General features: G+C 39.1%; 6 protein-coding genes and 1 non-coding gene across 7 annotated transcripts; 5 read left to right on the forward strand and 2 right to left on the reverse strand.

Annotated features, from left to right (window-relative positions):
• On the forward strand, positions 581–3973 carry LOC18606145. Its single transcript, XM_007039598.2, has 5 exons — positions 581–1111; positions 1746–1844; positions 2072–2116; positions 2557–2694; positions 3337–3973. Exons 1-5 carry the CDS (start codon positions 725–727, stop codon positions 3697–3699), a joined length of 1032 nt encoding a protein of 343 aa, XP_007039660.2. The 5' UTR covers positions 581–724; the 3' UTR covers positions 3700–3973.
• Positions 4184–8457, forward strand: LOC18606146 (DNA repair endonuclease UVH1). Its single transcript, XM_018117922.1, has 9 exons — positions 4184–5221; positions 5351–5574; positions 5700–5788; positions 5962–6123; positions 6245–7033; positions 7263–7373; positions 7460–7720; positions 7813–8036; positions 8118–8457. The coding sequence occupies exons 1-9, from the start codon at positions 4362–4364 to the stop codon at positions 8326–8328; spliced, it is 2931 nt and encodes a 976-aa protein (XP_017973411.1). The 5' UTR covers positions 4184–4361; the 3' UTR covers positions 8329–8457.
• LOC18606147 (phospho-2-dehydro-3-deoxyheptonate aldolase 1, chloroplastic) lies at positions 10674–11514 on the reverse strand. Its single transcript, XM_007039601.2, has 2 exons — positions 11429–11514; positions 10674–11317 (listed from the first exon to the last, which is right to left on the reverse strand). The coding sequence occupies exons 1-2, from the start codon at positions 11489–11491 to the stop codon at positions 11048–11050; spliced, it is 333 nt and encodes a 110-aa protein (XP_007039663.1). The 5' UTR covers positions 11492–11514; the 3' UTR covers positions 10674–11047.
• On the forward strand, positions 11645–14478 carry LOC18606149 (phospho-2-dehydro-3-deoxyheptonate aldolase 2, chloroplastic). Its single transcript, XM_007039604.2, has 5 exons — positions 11645–12236; positions 12325–12602; positions 12802–13078; positions 13607–13852; positions 13964–14478. Exons 1-5 carry the CDS (start codon positions 11751–11753, stop codon positions 14234–14236), a joined length of 1560 nt encoding a protein of 519 aa, XP_007039666.1. The 5' UTR covers positions 11645–11750; the 3' UTR covers positions 14237–14478.
• Positions 15711–15782, forward strand: TRNAW-CCA. The gene has a single exon. It is a non-coding gene; the product is annotated as a tRNA-Trp (tRNA).
• LOC18606150 (protein ACCELERATED CELL DEATH 6) lies at positions 16009–18625 on the reverse strand. The gene is made up of 3 exons (XM_018116815.1): positions 17630–18625; positions 16911–17443; positions 16009–16779 (listed from the first exon to the last, which is right to left on the reverse strand). Exons 1-3 carry the CDS (start codon positions 18195–18197, stop codon positions 16135–16137), a joined length of 1746 nt encoding a protein of 581 aa, XP_017972304.1. The 5' UTR covers positions 18198–18625; the 3' UTR covers positions 16009–16134.
• LOC18606151 lies at positions 19805–21776 on the forward strand. Its single transcript, XM_018116682.1, has one exon. It carries the CDS (start codon positions 20272–20274, stop codon positions 21586–21588), a length of 1317 nt encoding a protein of 438 aa, XP_017972171.1. The 5' UTR covers positions 19805–20271; the 3' UTR covers positions 21589–21776.

Genomic DNA, 24271 nt, shown 5'->3' on the forward strand with positions numbered 1-24271 from the left:
TGGCTTCATTATATCTCTAAGGTTATTCGTATTATTTATCTTTTACATATCAAGTTGTTAGAGCGAAATAAATCTTAAATATAGCATCTATTTAAAGACTCGCATTGAAATCACTTTTACCGTTTTCTTGAATTCCATTTAAACCTCATTTGCTCAAATAGTTGATCGATAGTGGCATTTTTGATTGTCAAAATCAGCTTGATAACTTTCTCTTAAACAAAAAGAAATCATTTTGTGGAGAAAAACAAAAAGGAAGGGTGAAGTCCATAGGATTGAAGAACATGTATGAAAATTTTGACAAAACTATAGTTTAAGTTCCATAAGCTAGAAGAAGATTCAAAATGTCTTGCCATTCAAAGACGGACCGTTTTTTGAGGTTTCACTCTCACATTCAAAGTGTCTTCCTTGTCTCATCAACTTGACAAGGAAAAATAAGAAAAGGAAAGATGAATCGAAGCGAGCCAAAATTTGCCCAATTCATGTTCCGGGTAAATAGTTACTAGCCAACAAAGAAAGTTGACTCACCAACCTTCTCTTTCTTTTTCTCCTTTAATGAAATTTAATTAAATATTAACGATAATAATCCTTCATGAATACTACTCCTCAAGATTCTCCCCTGTTTTCACAGTGAACACCCTCCCCAAATCCAAAATCTCTATCTCATTTCACGATCCAAAGCTTCCGAATTCCTTCCTGGGTTTTTCTCTTCACCCCTTAATCTCAAATGGGTCGTAGGCCAAACGACCCAGAAAACTCCCGTTTCGCCTCTCTTGTCCTCCTATTGGTGGCTCTGTTCTCCTGTGTTTTTGTCTATGCGGTCGTTTCTACACTCTTGAACCCCAATGTAAATTCTCAAAATTCCAGCTTTCAGTATCTGGAAGCGATGGCGAGTGGTGATTTGGGGGAAAGGAAGGGTGAGTGTTGCAGAGGTATTGAGAATTTGGAGCTGTGGGGTCCAGCTGTGAAGTGGGGGTCTGAGTTTAAGTTTAATTCCTCTGTAGAATGTTGTCAGGCTTGTAAGACCATGTGTAGCGGCAATGATGGGCCCTGCTTGTGTGATACTTGGGTTTTCTGTGGGAACAAGGAGGCTTGTGGGTCGAGATTTGGGGAGGTGAGCTTTTTGCCTTTTTCATTTTTGGTGGATTTTTAACGGTTTTTGTAGGCGAGTCTGAAATGCTGAATTGGATTGTTAGATGTTCTTAGTTGATTCACTTTACTTGATGTTTTTGGTCGGGGTTGTTTGACTTGACGTGGTGAATGCATTAGCGTGATTGAGAATTTACTTTCTCTTCCATTTGTTGTCTGACTATTAAAGTGTTGCTGCTGATTTACTTGGTCTATTGTTTAATGTGGTCAGAGCCTCAGTGGAGAATGAATAAAAGATCTTTGGATAAACATTATAATGTCATTTAAAGATATATAATTAAGGGGTGGTTATTCAGAAAGCTTTTGTTTTTGCTCAATAATCTCGGTTTATGTGGTTCATTTCTGAAGAAGTTTATTGTGAATGATCAAAGTCAAAAGATACTGCTATTGCTGTTCAATCTCAAATTACCAAGTGCATTTTAAAATGAAGATTGGAGTGTTTTATTTGCATGCTTAGTCTCATTCTATTGTGGCTTAATTGGTGGTGCTAAAGGTGGTTTAATGATCTATCTGCTTTTGGTGCATAAAGTAAAGTGAATGTTATTTTAAATTTTGAATGGCAAGAGCTATAGTTTATATTTATCATTTTGTTCTTCCAGTGTTGGTTGAAGAAACAAAAGGACACTTTGGCCCCTGATCGGCAAGAGGCAGGTGAAACTGTTAGTTGGACTTCTGGGCTGATCTTCGGGAAAGGAGAGGTATACAACAAAAGCTTGATGAAAGTTCTTATATTTTCTTTTTCCATCTTTATGATACTGGCTACATACTGATAATTGTTGAGTACTTTTTTTTTTTTCTGTTGATTTTTTTTATAAGCATAGGTCTTCCTTAAACTTTGTATTGTTGAAATCTCATCTATTTATCATGATTCATGTGAGTAACACTTATCCAGCAGTGACTTCATTCTTGTGTCTTCTCTGTTCAGGGCATTGTTGAGATGGAAACTAAATATGGTACTCTTCATATAAAAGTGAGTACTTTTTGTTCTAGGATGCTATGCTTCTACTGTTTTTGACATTGTAGGTACTTTGCATGAGTATCATAGAGTATGGAACTGTTAGTTACAACTCATTCAGAAGCTATTATCTTTTATATTGCTTCACCCTTTTTAGCCCCTTCTGCTTTTGCTGCGAGTTACAGTTCGAAGCAACTAAAAAGAAAGATGAATATTTATGATCTTAGGATTGTTACTTGTTAATGTGATTGGCATGTGCCATTTAGAATTTTTTTCCCTGTTTCTTTATTTTTTGTGGTTAATGAAGGTGATCCTTGTTGCGAATTCACCAACTCAATAAGAACTTCTCCATAAAAGATTTGGAGTTCAGCATAGGTGATAAAAAAAATACATTTAGGAATTTCAGGAAAAGTAATAGATTATTGCACTCACCAATTATTCGTTGTTTGATGCAGCTTTTTCCCGACTGTGCTCCATATTCTGTGGCCTACATTCTTGAGTTGTTAACATTGCGGCATTGCGCGGGTTGCCAAATAGATCGTGCTGAAAGCCGGGGAAAATATTGGGATTCAGAAGGAAATCACATAAAAGATGTAAGGAAATTTAAGAGCATCTACATGCTTCTTTTGGGGCTGCTGTTGTTATAAGATGAAGTGTTCTTGTTTCTTTTTCTTTTTCTTCCTTTTTGTCTATTTTGGCCCCTGAACTCTGTTACAGAATTTGTGCTTTGGTTTAACTTGGAGTCAGCAACTTTTCATGTAGAGATTAAAGATAGATTGGCTACCTCACTGAACTAGGTATTGAATCCTAACTTAGGAAGGGGGATGTGTGGGGCTGACGGGCTTGAGGGATCCAAATAGATCTTCAGTTTTACCTTTCTCTTATTACTCTTGTTCTTACCAATTTTGTAGCAATTCAAATGATGATACAAACACATCTCAAAATCCATCACTTCCCTGCTATTTACTTTCTTTTCCTGGAGGAGAAGATCATTCTTAAACTCGTAGTTTTTTTCTTTTTCTCCTTCCAACCTTATTAATTGGATTTTATCTTTTTTTCTTGCTGGAGAAATTCTTTCAATACTACTTTTAAGGAAAAATTATTTCTAACAAATCAATCATTACAGTAGGAAAAGACGTAGAGATGGTCCATGCATGTTTATTCTTAGCCAATATGCTTCAAGCTATTTGAAGATTTTATATTTCTAATACCAAATTTCTCTCACAAATTTACAGGCTCCTTTTGGTCCCCCATTTGCCCTGATTCAAGGAACTCTTGAAGCCCAAGGAACCCCATTCAAAAAGATTCCAACAGAGGCTCGCCCTACCATAAGAAGGGGATCGGTTGCCTGGATTGGCTCTGGGCCAGAGTTCTTTATAAGCCTAGCGAACCACGAGGAATGGAAAAACTCATACACTGTATTCGGTTCTGTTCTTCCAGAAGACATGGAGATTGCAGAGAAAATCACGCAACTCCCAACCAAATCAGATGTTTGGAGCAACATCAACGTCTCTGTCTTACAAAAGCCTGTTCCCTTGGTTATGCGAAGAATGAAGAGGAGTCTCGGTGATCTTAATACAAATGTGAAATCAGACTGAACTGATATTATATATTTTCTTGTAATGTACACTATAGTATTCTTCAATTTTGTTCATACTTGCTTATCTTTTTGTACTCATTTTCCCTTCTGTTTCTTTCGAAGCAGAACACAAAAGTCCTTGGGTCATTTTGTTGTTCTCAGGTCTTTTCTTGATAAGTTCGAGAAAAGTGTTTGTAATTTGCAAAATAAAGTCACTCTATGATGAAGTTCAACAGGTTAATTGTGTATCAACAAATAATAAAAAAAAATAAGATTGGATTGTCTTCTTTGAAGCAACTCTCCCTTCTTTTCACAAAGTGAATGCTGGGTTATGGTTATGGTTATGGGCTTATGGCAACATACAAAATATACTGAGCAGTTCTAAAGAATTTTTTAATAGCAATCGTCAGTGGCGATTGCAATGCCAATTTGGGTTTTGTAGAGTTCTCTTCTTCTTAGCTGATGATCTTACCCTCAAAACTAGGAAAAGCTGGAACCAGTGATAAGCGCCAAGTGCCAAGTGCCAAGTGCCAAATTAGCTCAAAACGACAGCGTTTCATTCATACCGTTGACTAGGAACAGTTCTTGCTAGGTTGGTGTTTAAATCCATCCTCCTCCTCTCCCCCGTCTTCCGCCCCAACGTCCCCGCCCTTCTTCTTCCCGCCAAACCCTAGCGCTAAAATGGTCTTGAAATTCCACGAACAAATAGTCTCCGACCTCCTCCAAGACCCAAACGGCGGCCTTGTAATCCTTTCTTCCGGCCTTTCCCTCCCTAAACTACTCTCTTCTTTCCTCTCTTTCCACTCCCAATCGAACGGCTCCCTCCTCCTCCTCCACTCCCCTCAATTCTCCTCCTCCCTCAAATCCCTCCTCCTTTCCCTCTCCCCCAACCTCCCGCTCTCAGAAATTACCGCCGACCTACCTTCCTCCAACCGCCTCTCGCTCTACTCCTCCAATCGAGTCCTCCTCCTCTCCCCTCGTATCCTCATCGTCGACCTCTTAACCCAAAAGGCCCAAACTTCCTTAATTTCCGGTGTCATTTTCCTCAACACCCATTCGCTCTCCGAAAGCTCAACTGAATCTTTCATTGTGAGAATCATCAAAACATTCAATAAAAATGCTTCTGTTTACGCGTTTTCAGACAAGCCTCACTCTATGGTTTCTGGGTTCGCGAAAACGGAGAGGATAATGAAGAGTTTGTTCATTAAAAAGCTTCATCTTTGGCCGAGGTTTCAAGTGAATGTATCGGAGGAATTGGAGAGGGATCCGCCTGAAGTGGTGGATATAAGGGTGCCGATGAGTAAATACATGGTGGGGATTCAAAAGGCGATTGTGGAAGTCATGGATGCTTGTTTGAAGGAAATGAGGAAGACTAATAAGGTTGATGTGGAGGACCTGACGTTGGAGAATGGGTTGTTTAAGTCATTTGATGAGATTGTGAGGAGACAATTGGATCCCATTTGGCATACTTTGGGGAAGAAGACGAAGCAGCTCGTTTCGGATTTGAAGACTTTGAGGAAGTTGTTGGACTATCTTGTTAGGTACTAAAGAAAGAAACCCTTTTCTTTCTATTTCAAAATTTAAGTTAATTATGGTTTGTAATGCATTTTAGTTGTGAGTTTTACTATGAATTTGGAAATTGGTTTTTTATATTATTTATTTCATGGTAGGTATGATGCGGTGAGTTATTTGAAGTATTTGGATACGCTTAGAGTGTCAGAGAGTTTTCGGTCTGTTTGGATATTTGCAGAGTCCAGTTATAAGATATTTGACTATGCAAGGAAGCGAGTTTATTGTTTTTCAAGGTCAGATGGAACCAAAATTAATAAGCCTAGTAAGAACGTGTCTGGCAAAAAGAGAAAATTGAAGGAGGATGGTAGTATTAACGAAGGAGGTGAGTGTATTCATTCTGCTGTTTGTGTAATTTGGGTTTTATTGTGAATTTCTACACAATGTCATGCCCAAAACAAGAGTTGCATTTATATGCCGTAACCTTCTGTCGTTTACTTGTGCATGTAGCAATTGCTGGTACTTCATCAACAGGTACAAGTAATGGAGTTGTTCTCGAAGAAGTTTTGGAAGAGCCTCCAAAGTGGAAGGTGTTACGTGTGAGTAAGTGAGTTCCATCGTCTGTGCTGTCTGTTTGCTGTGTTCACTTCTGGTCTTATACTCTCTCCAGGCGCTTCAATTTTGTGATGATATTTCTGCTTGCAGTTAACTTACTTATGATGGTCTTCTGTTTGCTGTTGTTCTCTTCTATAACTTAAATATTTTATTACAGGAGGTTCTTGAGGAGATAGAAGAGGAAAGACAAAAGCAAGCATCATCAGAAGAACTTCTTTTGGATGTCGGAGAGGACAATAATGGAATTGTTTTAGTGGCGTGCAAAGATGAGTGCTCGTGCATGCAACTTGAAGATTGCATTACTAACAGCCCACAAAAGGTTTTGTTTTCTTTTTAGTAAATGCAATAAACCTCTATTTATATGTTATATTAGTGCTGTTTTAGTTATTAAGGTTTTCATTTGCGTAGTTAAAATTGACACTGCATATTTTCTTTTTAAGGTCATGAGGGATGAATGGGAGAAATACCTCTTAAGCAAAGTAGAACTCCGTAGTGTGCAAACATCTCACAAGAAAAAACCTAAAAAACCTAAAACACCTAAAGGTTATGGGATTCTTGATGGTATTGTTCCTGTTACGTCTGCCCAAAATGCAGAACCTAGCAGTGCATGCAAGCAGGAACATGAAGCATTGTTAGCAGCGGCATCAGAATTAAGAAGAAACCAGACTAAAATGGAAAATGATGCTGCAGATGATCCTGAACCTCATGTTGGCAGCCGAGGACATGGGAAAGGAAGGGGAAGAGGAAGGATTAAAAAAGGCCCTGCAAATACACGGTGTTCTAGGAATAAAGATGGCTCTCATAGCACTGAGGCAGCAACAGATGATAGACCTGAAATTTCTGTTTCAGAAAATGAAGGTCATAGAAATGAAATTAACCCTACTATTGGCAATGGGCTTTTTAGGAAGCATATTGACAGGATTGATGATACGAAAACTGACAACTCTAAGCAATTACCACCTGTCCACTTTCATGCTCTGGAGAGAGATCAGCCTATACTAGATGTGTTGAAGCCCTCTGTAATTATTGTTTACCATCCAGATACGACTTTTGTTAGGGAAATTGAAGTCTACAAAGCAGAGAATCCTGGAAAAAGGTTGAAGGTCTATTTTCTTTTCTATGAAGCTTCTACTGAAGTCCAAAAGTTTGAAGCAAGTATTCGTAGAGAAAATGGAGCATTTGAATCCTTGATCCGGCAGAAATCAATGATGATGATTCCTGTTGATCAGGTATAATATTCTGTAGTTCTCTGGCACCAGAAGAGGGGGCTACTATGAAATTTATTCCTTTTGGGTAATTAATGATTGATAAACTTCATGATGCTATGTGTAAAAATTATTGGATAATAGACTGAAGTATTTAGCATATAATCTGAAGGAATATTGTTGTTTATTTTTTTAAAAAAAGTATTGATTACTCGTGTCTTTGCCTTCTTTATGCATACCCTATTTTATTCAGGATGGGTTCTGCCTTGGTTCTAATTCTTCCTCAGACCTACAAGGTTCAAGTTCCCAGAACTCAATCACTAGAAAGGCAGGTGGAAGAAAGGAAGCTGAGAAAGAAAAGCAGGTGGGTGATATTGTTTCTCTTCTTAGCATTGTCCCTTGTTTGCTTGCTGGAAAATATGTTTCATTTCTTATTTGCCTTGTCTGCAGGTTGTAGTGGACATGAGGGAGTTCATGAGTAGTCTTCCAAATGTGCTCCATCAGAAGGGCATGCGCATAATCCCAGTTACCTTAGAAGTTGGAGATTATGTTCTCTCACCACTTATTTGTGTTGAGAGGAAAAGCATTCAAGATCTTTTTATGAGTTTCACATCAGGCCGCCTTTACCACCAAGTGGAGACTATGGTTCGTTATTATCGAATACCAGTTCTTCTAATTGAGTTTTCACAAGACAAAAGCTTTTCATTTCAGGTAACCTCAATTAAATCTTCTGTGATGGTGGAATATGATGAAAAGAACGCCAGCAGATTAGCCTTTAATGTTTATTTGACGTGTTTATGCAGTCTGCAAGTGACATTGGGGATGATGTAACACCAAATAATATCATATCCAAACTGTCATTACTTGTTCTGCATTTTCCCCGCCTACGAATCCTCTGGTCTCGCAGCTTGCATGCAACTGCTGAAATATTTGCTTCTCTTAAGGCAAATCAGGATGAACCTGATGAGGCAAAGGCAATGAGAGTGGGTGTACCCTCCGAAGAGGGTTTCATAGAAAATGATGTTAGGTAAGCTGTGCGGTCATTTTCTTTTGGCTTTGATATATCTTTCAGGGTAAGAATTTTGCTGACTATTTTCCCCTATTACAGAGCTGAGAACTACAATACATCTGCTGTTGAGTTTCTGAGACGACTTCCAGGAGTGACAGATTCTAACTACAGGGCTATAATGGATGGATGTAAGAGCTTGGCCGAACTTGCACTTCTTCCTATGGAGAAGCTAGCTGAACTAATGGGTGGTCGGAAAGCTGCTCAGACTCTAAGAGATTTCCTTGATGCAAAGTGTCCAACCTTGTTGTGAATTGTGACCCATCATTTGAGTCACAAGTAGTTCATATTTTTTCCCCATTTTTTTTCGTTGTATACCGAAGAGTTGATTCGATAATGGTGTTTTAATTTATTTTTGACTCAATAAATGGCTTTTTGATGATGTACCGCTGTTCTAAATATCCCCATTTATTTTCTTTGGTCGAGGGAAAGGAAATGCAGGTTCTTGATGCCTGGGGTAATGGCACTTGGTCTATATCTTTTAGACGTAATATGTATTCATGGGAAACGAGGCTTATAAAGAAATCCTTCTTAAGCTATCTTGTGTGGTTCTTGTTCCTAGCAAGGGCAATAAGCTTATTTGGAAACGTAGCCCCAAAGGGGCATTCTTGGTGAAGACTTTCTGCTCTTCGTTAGAGCATAGATCATAGTGAGCGCAAAGTCTGGTTTCACTTTATTTGGAAACTGTCAAATTCGTCTCACGATGCAATGGTTTTTATGGCTACCAATGCGAGACTCGATCCCCACCAAAAGCTTCCTAAGCTCACGCGTGGTCTGATTCAGCATTAAGCAATTGCGTTGTGTCTGGTGCAGTCTAGTATGAAGAAAATTGTTCCCATATTCTCTTGTCAATGTAGTTGCTACTGGCTTGTTTGGGGGCTTGTTATCAAATGGTAAGGGGTTTCATGATCTTCTCTCAACAAGGTTTCTTCCTTTTTTTTTTCTTCGGTCATGGATCGAATATGCTTTTACAAGGATATCGCAAAGCGCTGGTTGATTGTGTGCAACTCAACACTTTGGCATATGTGGTTGGCACGCAACAATGCTGTTTCTAACAATAAGAGATGGGGTAGTAAGGAAATTTTATTTCTGATAAGGATGCGTACTTTTAATTCGTGCTTGTGATGGTGAAGATGCGATGGATGATATTGAATGGTGGATGGAATCATTGAGCTCCAACACTAGGCGGACAGTTCTCCACTATCGATTGTCAGAAGGTGAAGACTCCGTAAGAAGTAAACCTGATCTTGCAGGATATGGAGTGTTTTTTCATTTGGTCCACTTAACATCCATGACTTTAATTATACGGAGTTGATGGTTATTTTTCACATTCTATGTCTATTTTCTTCTTCTTCCTTTGCAGGGTCATCTCTAACCATCGAGTCGAATTCAAAAGTGGTGCTATCATGGGTAAACAAAGTTGACCAAAAGCCTTGGAATAAATGACTCATCTTCCATGAAATTGACGCGGTATAACTCTCTCTTAGTGAAGTCCCCTTTGTGCACATACTAGGAGAAGGCAACGCCTTCTGCAGAGTCCTTGGCCAAATTTGGCGTTGATAAAAACTCTATGTTTGATACTTGGTGATGATTCTCCTACTCTGGCCGGCAGTGTGGTCCTGCGGTGTGGCTGCTATTTTTTGTCAATGCTTGTTTCTTAATTAGTTGTTTCTGCCCGTAGTTGTTACTTTAATGTTAGCCCCCGTTAGCGGCATTGTGTTTCTGCCTGTGGTTCCCTATTTATTTGTGGCTCTTTGTTTTTAGGCCGCCAAGCCTTATTTAATGGGCACGGATAACAACCACGTGTAGCTTCATTTTGTATGCACATACTCCTAACTTTCGGTCTGTCGTTATGGGCGGACCTAGCTCACTGACACTTACCGGTGATTTTAATACAAATTTAATTGATTGGCTGAGAAAAAAGAATTATTAGAGGTGAACATTAATTAGTAAAAACAGATTGAAATTGGTTGAATTCGATTAATTTAATTTAATTTAATTTTTTTCATTATTAATTAATAATGTAATATGAGAGGTGAACATTAATTAGTGTAAATTGAAATAACTAATCGAAGGCAAATACTTTATAAATATTATCAGTTTTTACTAACTATTTTGATCAGTGTTCAATATTCAGAATTTACAGCCGAATTGATAATCAATAATATATTTTTAAAAATATTATATATAAATTAATATTATTAATAAATATATAGTTAAACTAAAATTATTTAAGCTTTAATAATAAATAACTCACTGAATCGGATTTGAATTTGCATTAGTCTTACCTGAAGGAGCCATAGGTAGAAGTTGGCATGCATAAGTCCCAAGCCATTGAAGCCTCGCACTTGGTTTGGTTTGTAACCCCACCGTTGTATCATTGCCACTGCTAAATTGCTAGTATTACTTCGGTTTTCAATGGTAACCAAGCTTTTATGCAATGTAAAGTGAGGAACACAACACCGACCAATTTTATACATAAAATTCCACACACAATCTCCCAAACAGACTACTTTTTTTTATAAAAAAAAAATTAATTTCATTTCACATCAAGAGCAGGGGAGACCCCTGAATATACAAGTCACTGTAACCCGACTATGGAGGCATCAGCCTGGGTACAGTTGACAGCAACCTGGCCAGCAAAAACGCTGCCAGAAATAATGCCCTGTTCAACTTTACAAAACACACACCCATCAACCCCAATTACAACCACCCCATCCGAACCCCCCAATAAATAAAGTCAACGACATGGAGTACGAATAAGAAACACAGCCAGTTGGCCTGTTCCTCATCTTGCTACTCCATGCATTCTGTTGATAAAAACAGACTACTTTTTCAGTAACGAAAGGAGAGTTATTTATAATTACAAAAGATCTCTCCTTTCCAGACACAAGAAAAAGGAAAAACAAACTCAATATATAACTATTCTTAACAGGATCAAGGTCCAGCAGTTGGCTTATGCCATAAAACCATTAATTACATCTGTAAGCACCGCGAAATTTATTAGCAGACTCGAGCCTTCTCCTCAACCTCTCTGATATGGCAAAGGCTAGCTCTAATGACTGTGATGCATTCAACCTAGGGTCACAATGCGTGTGATACCGAGAGCTCAAGTCATCAAAGGCCACAGTCATTGACCCTCCAACGCACTCTGTTACATTTTGCCCTGTCATCTCCAGATGAACTTCTCCAGGATAGCTCCCTTCTTGATCATGGACATCAAAGAATGCCCTCAACTCAGCCTTAGAACTATGCAAAGAGACAAACAATGATTCAAATTTAGGCTTCATCATAAATGCACAACTGAAACGGTTCGGAAAAGTATGTTAACATATAAGTTCAAGCGTTCTTACCCTGATTGCATCAAATCCACGAGTTTTGCGACCACATAAGGCCGTAAATGTGTTTCCATGCATGGGATCGCTTACCCAGGTCAAGGAAAACCATCCCTCGTTGCCTAATTCCATCAACCCACAAAATCCCCAAATATAAACAAGTAAATGAGTGAGACATGTGAACACCTAAAACGCTGTCGTTCAGGTGTCTATATAAGGGGTACAAAGGCACATCCCAAAATCCGTTAAAGGATCTTCCCTTCCAAGTCTACTTTTCAGCTCCTTCCTTCATTATCATACCCTACACATCCTCCGTCACTTCACCAACACTCTGAAAAACATGGCGCTCGCACTCTCAGCCTCCGTTAATCTCACCGCCCCAAGACGCTCTCTACTCGGTACCACCACCAGGTTCCCTCTCTCCCCTCCAATCCCGACCCTCCACATCACCGAAACACCCAACCCCATCACTATCCCCTCCGTCTCCGCCTCCTCTCCGCCTCCCTCTACCGATTATAACCAATGGTCTCTCGATTCATGGAAGTCAAAACGGGCCCTCCAACTTCCTGAATACCCGGACGTGGACGAGCTCGAGTTGGTACTTCAAACAATCGGGTCGTTCCCGCCGATTGTCTTCGCTGGCGAGGCAAGAAAGCTGGAGGAGAAGCTGGCGAACGCCGCCGTCGGGAAGGCGTTCCTTTTACAGGGCGGGGACTGTGCGGAGAGTTTTAAAGAATTCAATGCCAACAACATCAGAGACACTTTCAGAGTGCTTCTGCAGATGGGCATTGTCCTCACTTTTGGTGCCCAAATACCCGTCATTGCGGTCTGTTTATTTGATAAAATCCCAACTTTCACTATGACCCATTTAAGAAAAAGTTTAATATCTGACTTTTTTTTTTATTGTATGACAGGTTGGAAGGATGGCAGGGCAATTTGCAAAGCCAAGGTCAGAGCCATTTGAGATAAAAGATGGAGTTCAGTTACCGAGTTATCGTGGAGATAACATAAATGGTGATGCTTTCGATGAGAAATCTAGAGTTCCCGACCCTCAAAGGTTGATCAGAGCTTATCTTCAATCTGTTGGTACATTGAATCTCCTTAGAGCATTTGCTACCGGTGGCTATGCTGCTATGCAAAGAGTCTCGGAGTGGAATCTCGATTTTGTTAAACATAGTGAACAGGGAGACAGGTGGATTCTTAATTTTTTGTTTCATATATAGGCACCTCTGGCATCGCTATAGGAGCCGCATACATTTGCAATAATAACTGAATTTGTTCAAAAAAGCAGTCCACCTATGTTTGCGATTGATCGCAGTTTTCATTGCAAGGCGAATTTAGGTTTTGTTTCTTGTTGTATGCTGTAGAATCTGACTTTGATTTATAATTAGGTACATGGAGCTTGCACAGAGAGTTGATGAAGCTTTGGGATTTATGGCTGCGGCTGGGTTAACTGTTGATGACCCTGTAATGAACACATTTGACTTTTGGACATCCCATGAATGCCTTCACTTACCATATGAGCAAGCCTTGACTAGAGAGGATTCAACGACTGGCCTGTATTATGACTGTTCTGCTCACTTGCTTTGGGTAGGTGAGAGGACTCGGCAATTAGATGGAGCACATGTTGAATTTCTCCGGGGCATATCCAATCCTCTCGGCATAAAGGTACGTGATGCTTATATATTTAGAATCTAAAAGGCATTGCCAGTTGTTTATAGGATTTTTTAGATTATCATCGCGTTCTTGTTACCCTTTACTTTTGACTCTGAGTTAGAGCTTTTTTGTTGTGTTCTTTTCTCTGGTTATCATTAGTATTGCAATAGTAACTCTATTCTATATTGGGTAAGAATGTGATAATTACAATAATCTTAATGGGCTAGAGGGTTTAAGTTTCGTGTCCTTTTATCTCCTGCTATTACAAACCTTTGTTGGACAGTGGTTAGTGTCAAAATATCAAACCATAAATTGAGTGAACAAGTGGAGGATTTCATTATGTTGAATTATAAAGTTGTTGAGTAAGCTTAGTTGATTTGACATAGGTGAAGCCGAAGTACTACTCATTTTCATCCGTTGGTACAACGTACCTCTTATTCTTTTAACGAGTGACTAGAAGGAGAAAAAGCTTGACCATAGTTTTAGCTGTTATGTTTGAATAGTACTTTTTGGTTGCTGATATCTGCATTTGTTGTGTAGGTGAGTGATAAGATGGACCCAAAGGAACTTGTAAAATTGTGCGAAATTCTGAACCCTCGGAACAAACCTGGAAGACTGATAATAATCACCCGAATGGGAGCGGAAAACATGAGGATAAAGCTTCCACATCTTATTAGGGCTGTGCGCCAGGCTGGGCTTATTGTCACCTGGGTAAGCGATCCCATGCATGGAAACACAATTAAGGCTCCATGTGGTCTCAAAACTCGTGGATTTGATGCAATCAGGGTAAGAGTGCTTGACCTTACATTTCAGCATACTTTTCGGGACCGTTTTATTGTGCACTTATGATGAAGACTAAATGAGAATTTTTTTGTGTCTATTTAACATTGTTCTAAGGCTGAGTTGAGGGCATTCTTTGATGTTCACGATCAAGAAGGGAGCTATCCTGGAGGAGTTCATCTGGAGATGACAGGGCAAAATGTGACAGAGTGCATCGGAGGGTCAAAGACTGTGACCTTTGATGACTTGAACTCTCGGTATCACACACATTGTGACCCTAGGTTGAATGCATCACAGTCATTAGAGCTAGCCTTTGCCATATCAGAGAGGTTGAGGAGGAAAAGGCTCAAGTCTGCTAATGAATTTCGCAGTGCTTACAGATTTAATTAATGGTTTTGTGGCTTAAGGCAGCCAAGTGCTGGACCTTGATTCTGTTAAGAGTAGTTATTTATTTAGTTTGTTTTTCCATTGTCTTGTGTCTGCAAAGGAGAGATCTTCTGTAAAAGTAAATAACTCTCCTTTTTTAAAGGAGCTGTGAACTTACCTCCTCCTTCATTTCTGAACAAGTAGTCTATTTGTGAGAGTGTGTGTGTGTGTAATTTTATGTATAAAATTGGTCGGTTTGTTCCTCATTTTACATTGCATAAATGCTTGGTTAACATTCAAACCCAAAGTAAAACTAGTATTTTAGCAGTGGCAAAGCTGCAAAGTTGGGGTTCCAAATTTGAAAAAAAAAAAAACGTAGTTGAAAACCCAAATGTGAAGCTTCACTTGCTTAGTATTTTTTTTGTTTGAAAGTTCAGAATATATATTCATGTTAGAGGGAACAATTATTCGCCTCTGGTAAGTACAAGATGATCTGACCCTGTTATTCTTAAATTCGAGAATAACATTTCAAAATCCTCTCTAAGGAGATCATCTAACCTTCTATACAAAAAAACAGCTCCCAGCTGCAAGACAGCTTCCTAAACCCAGAAATTCAACGCAAACAAAACCCAGACAACAGCTCTTGTAAGAGCATAGGAAACACCCAAAATTCTCCTGTGCCTGCTTACAACAATGTTCCCTGATTATTTGACTCCTAATAAAAACTATACAAAAGACAACGCAATATAGAATCACAATCAGCAGCCATGTCTAGCCGAGCCACAGACCTTTACTTCCACATACAGCAACCATATTGAGTCAACCATCTCCATATGAAGCATTATCACAACAGCTCAAGCCCACCATAACATCATATTTTGACAGGGAGAACTAAATTACTCAAAGACATTAAAAGGCTCTACCTGGCGTTGTACCCCAGCTTTTCGAGGCTATCTGTCAGCTGGTTGCTGTCCCTGAAAATATATTTAATCTCCCATCTCCCTACCTCCTTCTTTAGCCTTTCGATGTGCAGAACCTATTTCCTGAGTCTCCAAGGAGCTTCTGAAGGAGAGTTTGTCCCTTTGACCGTAATTATACATTTCAACTTCTACCTATGGCTCCTCCCAGTATGACTAATGCAAATTTGCTCCGCTCTATCCCTCTATCGCCTCAAGCATTGGCTTTCTGAACTGGTGTTTTGAGTTGGAAATTCCCAACTGCTGCGGCATTGGGACAAAGTTGACAAATTGGACAAGGAAAACCATACTAACATGAACTTGGAGGCTGACAGTCTATTCGAAGAATGATAATATTAGTGAGCTGGTCATGTTTTTACATATCAAGATACAACATCAAAATTCAAATACAGTGCAGTGAGTTCTTTACATAAAAATGTCTGTAATTAAGGATTCTATAAACAGGAAAAGAAAGGTTGGTTCCACCTTTTTTTGTAAATCAAAGTGCTTATAAAAATAAGCCAGCACAATTCACCGCCAGTGGATCCGTGGCGCAATGGTAGCGCGTCTGACTCCAGATCAGAAGGTTGCGTGTTCGATTCACGTCGGGTTCAAAATCCCGATCCTAACCGGATCCAAATATATTTTTGCCATTCTCTTTTGCAACCAAGTCGGCCTTTTTCAGTTGGAACTGCCTCGTTATGGTGTTGGCCTGTTGGGCTCAGTGCTCATTGGATTCCCTGCCAATAGCCAAAATGGCCCAGACTCAGAGCAGGACAAAGGCCCTTCACTAGGCTGCTTGATCAATTCCATACTCTAAACAAGATCAAATGGTGATCGTATCTCAAATGGGCTGATTGAACTTCCAAGCTTCCATTACAGGCGCACCAGCTCTTAAATTTACAAGCGTCTTACAACTTTTTATTTCAAACATTTACCCTCCAACTACAAATTCAGATTTGGACGTTAAGAAATCATCTTTGCCAATCTGAAAACAAACAAAAATGGATTGTCTTCAACAATATTACGCCGGCGAGCTCGAGTAGAGGACAGGCGATCAAACACAAGAAGGAACAAAGGCGCAAATATGTAAAGAATGGCAGGTGCAGCACAGCCAATCACACAAACCACTATACCCAGCCATAGATTCTTGGACAACACAACGAACAAGCCAGTCACGAATGCTAGTGCCATTGCCACCAGGGCAATCCATGTCAAGCCAATGGCAAAAGGAAGTGTGTCCATGAATGATTCGCTATTGCGACGAGAAGATGACCAGAAAACCATAACCGCAGCAGTCATGGATGAAGTCATGGCAATAGTATCAGTGATGACAAATGCTTTGAAAGCTGATTTTCTAATCAAAGTCGCCATACCCTCATCTGGACCATCGTTTATAAAACCTCCAGGAATGGTGAAGGCAGCAGTAAATGTGAATGTAGCTATTAGTGTCGCCATCACTGAGATTATTTGAGCCATCTCTCTACTTTTCTTACCACCTCTTTCAACTTTGTCAACTTCAACATAACTGAATTGTGCATTATCGACAACATCTTTGGGATTAATAGCTCGCTTTGCGTAAGAGCTCTTAAGTGCTTTCAATGTCAAGTGCTGCAATACAAGCACTAAAATCAGTAGTATAAATAACATGTTGACAATATTGTAATTTACTCTTGCTATCTGGTTTCCAGCATTATCTCAACTTACCAACAAAAATGAATAAGATTAGCATTTTTGTTTACCTTTTGAAGTTCCATTCCACGGTCATCAGTTGATTGCACAATAGCTAGAGGAGTCTCATGGGATTTATTGATTGCCCTAATGTCCACCTTTGCATTCCTTGTTAGAATGTATACAATGCTGCTGTGGAAATTCTTTGCTGCAAGATGCAATGGAGTATTTCCATTCATATCAGCTGCATTAACCAAGTCTTCCATTTCAGGCAACTTCAATATAAATGATACAGCATCAATATTTCCATTTTTGGCCGCAAAGTGTAGGATGTTTTGTTGCTCATTATCTAATAACTCAATGGTGTCCGGGCAGGGATCCAGCAATATCTTTAACAAGTTTAGTTGTCCATTTTCTGCCGCCAAATGGAGAGGTATTTGTTCATTGTCATCTCCCTGATATGCAGCCGAAGTATCCCATTCTAGCAGCAACTTGACTATTTCATATTCACCCAAGGCTGCAGCATAGTGAAGGGGAGTCCTCTGCTTTTCATCTTGCATTTTAATGAGTTTTGGTTTTCTGATGTGCATTTTACGCATGATATCTGTATTTCATAGCATAGAAAATAAAGATGACAGAAAGAAAATGTATTAATTACTTTCATTTAGGTGAAAAAGCCTTAAATGTAAGTTACAAGAGGGAGAAAGGGCAGTGAAGAATAACAAGTAAAAAACCTATATAATAATCAAGACTGCTAAGAAAAGTTCTAATATGGGAATCAAATCCTTACGTAAATCACGCCTTATGACAGCACAATGCAATGGAGTTTGGCCATTGGGTCCTCTGTAATCAAGAGTGGATCGATTTAAGCCTATGATTGCCTCTGCAGTAACTGCTAACTTCAGATCGATAGCAATAGACAGTGGGGATTCCCCAGCATCATTGACCAACTCCAATGATTCTCTGTCTTTATCTGCCAATTTCCACACGACCAAATAATGATCATTTCTCACGGCACAGTGTAAGGGCGTGTTACCATAATTATCTCTGATTCTTGCAATGTAAACATCGTTTGAGCCGCTTGCAGAATCTCTGAATAACAGAACAATTCGCCAATGTCCACCCCTGGCTGCAACATGGACGGGGGTCTCACCTTTGAGGTTACTCTTGAGGACAAGGTTAGGTTGCCGCTTCATTAACTCTTGTACCAAATTCTCGTGCCCGAATCTTGCAACCATGTGAAGAGCAGTGTTTCCTTGAGGAGTTGTTCCACCAAGGATATTGCCTTCAGCATCAGCAAGTTGCTTGATTACATTGAGATCACCTGATCTTGCTGCCTTGAGCAATCTTTGATCCATAAGGCTCTTTGATTCAAAAGGAGAGATGTTGTGTGTATAATGGTGCTCAAAGACAAGGGAAACCTACAAGGGGAAAGAGTTTTGCTGATAATTCCGTAAAGAATCTGATTAAACTGCTAATTTGTTCTTCAAAGAGAGTGCATGGGCAGTCTGCAAGTAGAAAGGTTGCATAGAAAATGACAGTTGACTAAACAATGACCATGAAAACAAAGTAAACCCGCACTTTAAGGTTCTTCTTTTTCCTTCTCTTTTCTCCGGTGCTTTTCCAACTCGCTGTCATCAACTAACCATTCACCAATCAATTCAGGTTCTTTTACGTATTCGAAGACTATCTATCCTCCGGGTCTCCTAAGTTCTAACACCCGCAGCGAGCAATGGTGAAATCATGTTTACAGACACAAAGTCTTCAATACATACGATGTTACTATTTGGAAATATGAGTCTCTTCACGCTTGTAAGTTGTAACCTTCACAAAAATACTCAGAGAAAATACTGCAAACGATAAGAAACTTACCAGGAAGCTGTCTCATCAACTTTTCTCCCTTTTGATTTTTTGCGCAACTTTTTTTCTTTGCTTTACCAATTCTCTCATTAAATTAAAGCCGTCCCTTATCTTCTGCAGCAGTGAATGAATGATTGATACATACAAAAATTGATAAAACGAAAAAGGTTAATTGGAAAGCAACTCTATGATCCACATTTAACAACTATGCTATCCAATGAGCATGGAACATGTTTTCCTCCCCTTACTTGAATCCCCTGCTTTTGTTCATATTTAGCTTCACTAATGGGGAAATCTAATCTTCAAAAGAAAAAAAAAAGGGGGGGAATCTATAGTTTATGTCTGCTAAAACTTCCTCTGCTCGTGACTTTACTCATTTGGCAGAATGATATCCGGCAGGAGAGCAAGATTGGAAACAAGTAGTTGTCTGTGAAGACAACAAAGAACTAAAGCTTAAGAATCCATATCTGAATACAGGATCACTGCTAGATCCACAATGTTTGATAGTGTAAAGTTACAACTGTCCAGTAGGCATCAAGGCCTTTTCAAGGTAGGTGGTGAAGTGATACCATTTTGTCAAGGTTTTACCATATGACTGATGATTCCATTCGTTGCAGTCCACCCGTTTTGTTATAAATGCTTCAAATTCAATTCCACCAACAGCTTTGTTATCTAATTCTCAAACTCAAATCATAAAGCACCCCACTTTTCATCTATGGAAATTTAAAGCAGCATTTAGAAGTATAAAGTTAGAAGTCCCAATCAAAATTAAGTATGATAAAAGAGGCATAAAGTTTAATTGAAATTTGAAGAGATTATTCTTCAAACCAGTGAAATTATGTAAGCTAAGACTATGATTACTTTGTGATCCTAATCACACAATGGCAATAATATTTGCTTACATTAGAACAATGATATTATCCTCGTGATCTTGAGACAAAGACGGATGCTAAAATGATCCTCTTAAGCCCAATTTGCATTCATTTTTCCTTATCAAACTGGGCCCATTAGCAATACAAAAGGCCCCAAAAATTCACCACATTTGAGAAATTGGAATCCAAGTCCAAGTGTCAAAGTAGCCAAGAACTTTCACTTTCAGACTGGCACCGCACCACCACCCACAACCACTCTCATCAGTCCAACGCATACCCCTCTTTCTGTCTCCCTTAGGCAGAGAAACAAAAGCCTCAAGCAGAGAGTGGGCTCAGCCACAGCCCCCCCAGTCCCTCACACCTCAACCACTTTGATTAGCTGACGTTAACTGCTTTCCATTTGCGTGTTTAGTGCCGGACTCCTACACTTCGACTTCACCTTAAAAAAAGTCTTACGTGTTTCGCTGTCGCGTGCACACTCCACCCCCACCTCCCCTCGCGCACGTTAGGCGCCCCACTCATCAGGCAGCCCCAGTAACCAACCAACCGCCCCCACTCTCCCCTCTTCTATCCCTCTTTACTCCCTTCCAGGCCCCCCTTTTTTGTCAAACCGTCAAAAACAAATGCTCCCATTTCTTGCTAACTTACGCCTCCCCTCTCTTTCTCTTATCTTACACCCGCCGCCGCCTTCGATACCCTCATGTCAACTCCAACTTCTCCTCCACAATCCTCCTCCGCCACCGCTACAAGGCGGGTCCCTCCGCCGTGCTGGAGCAAGGAGGAAACCCTGGCGTTGATTGAGGCTTACAAGGAGAAATGGTTCGCTCTTCGGCGTGGGAACCTGAAGGCACCCGACTGGGACGCCGTCTCCACCGCCGTAACCTCGGCAGCTGATCCCGGGACCACGAAGTCGTCCGTTCAATGCCGCCATAAGATCGAGAAGCTGAGGAAACGGTATCGTGCGGAGAAGCAGCGGAGCCTTAAGAATCCAGGCAAGTTCTCTTCTTCTTGGGACTTGTTTCCTCTGCTTGATTCTATGAGTTTTGCATCAACTTTGGTCGCTGGATCTGATGATCAAGATCATACTGTTGACAGCAAAGTCAGTGTGTTTGATGGGTTTGGCTTGAAATTGAAGAATCGTGAATGGATTGATGGGAATTCTGGGTCTAATATAGGTTTTGATCATGATCTTAGAGGTGGGTACGGTTCAAATTTTGATTTTGATCACAAATTTGAAGGTCGATATGGGGTGAAATTGCAGGGTAATAGGGATTTTGTGGCTAAAGGGATTAAATTTAAGAGTAATGGTAGACTTGGCGATGGGTATGGTTCTATGGTTGATTTTGATCATAATTTTGTTGAAGGTGTTGATAATGTTGGAGAGTTTCCTCTCAAGACCTTAGGTGATAGGAATTTAGTGAACCCGGAATTTAAGCCCAAGAATTTTGGTAGCCCTAATTTAAATTATGATTATTATAATGATTTGGAAGATTATGGCATTGATGAAGGAATGGGGTTTCTAGGAAAAGTTTCAAGTGCTTGGGATTCAGTGCCTCAAGGTTTTCATCCTAAGAAATGTGGTAGAGTTGATAGGACCACGGAGGTTGATTGTAGGGGTTTGAATGGATTTGCTTCTTCTTCAAGGCCAGGGCTTGGAAGGAAGAATGGTGGTGTTAGAGTCAAGAAGGGTGTGGATCCGGTTGAGGAGATGGTTTCCTCAATTAAGTTATTGGCTGAAGGGTTTGTGCGAATGGAGAAGATGAAGATGGAGATGGTGAAGGAGATTGAGAAGATGAGAATGGAGATGGAGATGAAGCATAATGAGATGATACTTGAGTCACAACAAAAGATTGTGGATGCATTTGCCAAGGCGTTGTTGGAAAAGAAGAAAAGGAAGAAGAAACCATCTGCGCTATCACCTAATGTGAATGGAAATGCGGTTGAAGAATGGCAAAGCGATGATATGATAAAGAAAAAAAAGGTAGATATAGTGTCACCTAATGTTCAAATAGTATAGTTTACTTACATGGTTACATTTATGTTATCTTTTAAGTTTGGTTAATTTTTTTTTTTTGGAAACAGAGCAACTTAGATTGATGCTCTTTTTTGATTCAAAATTAAGGAGGAATTTAAAGAAGGAGATTATCTCTCATAATTTGCCAGTGTCCTTAATCTATTCATATGTGAGTTTGTGATGGCTTTTAATCCTGCTTTAATTTATTATGAAGTAAACAACGTGATTTAGTTTTCTGCATCTAGATTTAGTAAATGTAATTCTAACTATTGATGCATTCATGTTAGTTGTTTGAAGATCATGGGTGTTTGGAACCTGACAAACATAGTATGCAACATGAGAGGTTCAGGAGTTTAGTTCATTGCTTTTGCTTTTTATTTGCATTTTAATGGTGCCTGGATTATATCCTTCTTACCATTTAAGGTGTCTGTTCTGAGCATACAATTTTCCCCCTAAAGCTTGGGAGTAGAAGAGGGGTGGGATGCACCAAAAAACATAACCAAACCATGAAAGCGGAGATGCATATCCAATGTAATTTTATTCTGAGGTACAAATTCTTATGTCTATAGATTTTGTTTTTTCTAGTTTTTGAGTCTCAACTTCTGTCCATCCTTTGAAGTATATGCATAATGGAGTTGTTCAATGCAAGGATCTAAATTAAGAGAGATAGAGATTTGGTTTCTAAGTTCATAATTTTGGACCTTTAGTTTTTGAAACTTTTGGACCTATGGAAGGTAAGGTGTACTGATCTTGAATCCCAAAGGGCCAATTTACTCCACCTTGTGATAACTTTTTAAGGTATTGTTCCCCCCTTTATCCTTAATAGTGAAGCGATAGGTCTACTCTATTTGGAAATCCTAACCCGCATCAAGCCATTTCTGGGAGTAACTAATATGGGTGTGGTCAATCAAGTGGACTCATTGGGAATTCCAAGTTAAACTAACAATGAAACTTGAGGCATGAAACATGATTGAGCTTCTTTTTTCATGCTCTAGCTCAATTTGAGAAAAAAACTGATGTACCTGAACTTGATTTGATTAGGTTAAATGATTTACTATATATATGATTTTATGTATGCATTTTATATGCAAAATGCATTAAAAATAGTAAAAATATTGATTAAAGCTTGTAAGCCATGTGAGTATTAAAAACTTTTAACTCAACTTAATTAGCTCATTGAACTACTCAAGCTCGAGCTCGAGTTTGACATGATAGCATATGAATTGAGTTCAAATATTTTGGTAATTCAAGCATGAGTACTCACAAGTTGCTTAACTCTAGTAACCATCCTTCTTTGAATGACTCAATGTATTTGAACACTTTGATCTGGGTCGGTAACTATTGGACTCTAGTTTTGAATATTCTTTCAATGTTTGGTGTAGTGACCCAAGTTTACTTCAGCAAAATTCCTAGAATTAAGTTCAAAAAGGTTTATCAAAAAATGATCTAATGGTTATCGTATCAAGTCAAAGTGTTTTGAGTAACTTGATGTCTGGAGGTTAAATCATCTATCCAACAGCTTTCTTTGCAATGCCTTAGTGAAGTTTTCAAGTTTGAGCAGCGCTTGACTTGTTTATACCTCCCATAACCAATCTTGAGCAAACAATCTCAAATGTCACTTTGATTTGAGATAATAACTGTTAGACTTGGACTTTTACATGCACACACACATTTATATACATATCTTTGTTTAGTATGGTAGCTTTTAGTTAGTTAACTATATCAAAGCTGTAAAAACTGAAAGCAACAAAGATTCATATAGAGTTCAGTCAAATAGCAATTGTCTCAAGTTAAAAATGTCTGAGTATTTTGGCATTCTGAGGTTGAATCATCGTATACCACACGAGGAAGGTTGGTGGGTTGAGAAAGGTAAGATGTATGTTAGAGTTATGTGATTGTGTTGTATAGAGGATGGTCACTCCTTATGAATTAAATACAGCACAGGCACCAGATATTTTTAGCACAATTTTTGTTGTCTCATTTTTCCAATGGATCAATTAAAGATGCATTGGATATATTTCCATGAAGGTGCTTTTCTAATCTTTCTTATTTAATGGAAGTTAGGGAGAAGTTATTGTTTGTATAAGAGTTGCTTAAGACTTTAAGTCTGTTTAACTTGAAAGGGAAAACAAGTCTCGTCTTTATAGCCTCTCTGGAGTCTGAAGATATCCAAGTTGAGATTTTCTGTTATCGGTTTCCTGCATCCAACGTAGAATATTAGAAATTTCTCAAGTAATGAATTAAATAAGCTGATGTACAAATACACCTATTTTCTAGCAGGATGACGGGAATAGCAAGCTCGGGTATTATTTATCCTCCAATTTTAATCTTCGTGTAGTTTCAAAAACACCCTCTGTGACTGTGACGCAGCTCTGGCTACCATACATTTACTTTTACGCAAACTTTTTGATGATCAAGGACTAGTTTCAATTAGTACATATGAATATCTTTGTGAGTTAAAATCTTTTACTACGAAATGAAGAAAAAGGGTTTCATGAACTTTCTTAACATATTTCTTGATTGTAACGCCAAGAAAAGGAGACTTATGCGACGGTTCTTCTGCATGTTAGCCTTGTTTGACAGTGTTTGAGATGTGTTTATCGTTAAATCAGTTGGGATGCAATATTGTACTTATCTTCTTCAACTGCTGAATTAAAATCAAAATCAATAAATTGATTACTGGATC

Source organism: Theobroma cacao, chromosome 3, assembly GCF_000208745.1.
Source record: "Theobroma cacao cultivar B97-61/B2 chromosome 3, Criollo_cocoa_genome_V2, whole genome shotgun sequence".
Lineage (NCBI taxonomy): Eukaryota > Viridiplantae > Streptophyta > Magnoliopsida > Malvales > Malvaceae > Theobroma > Theobroma cacao.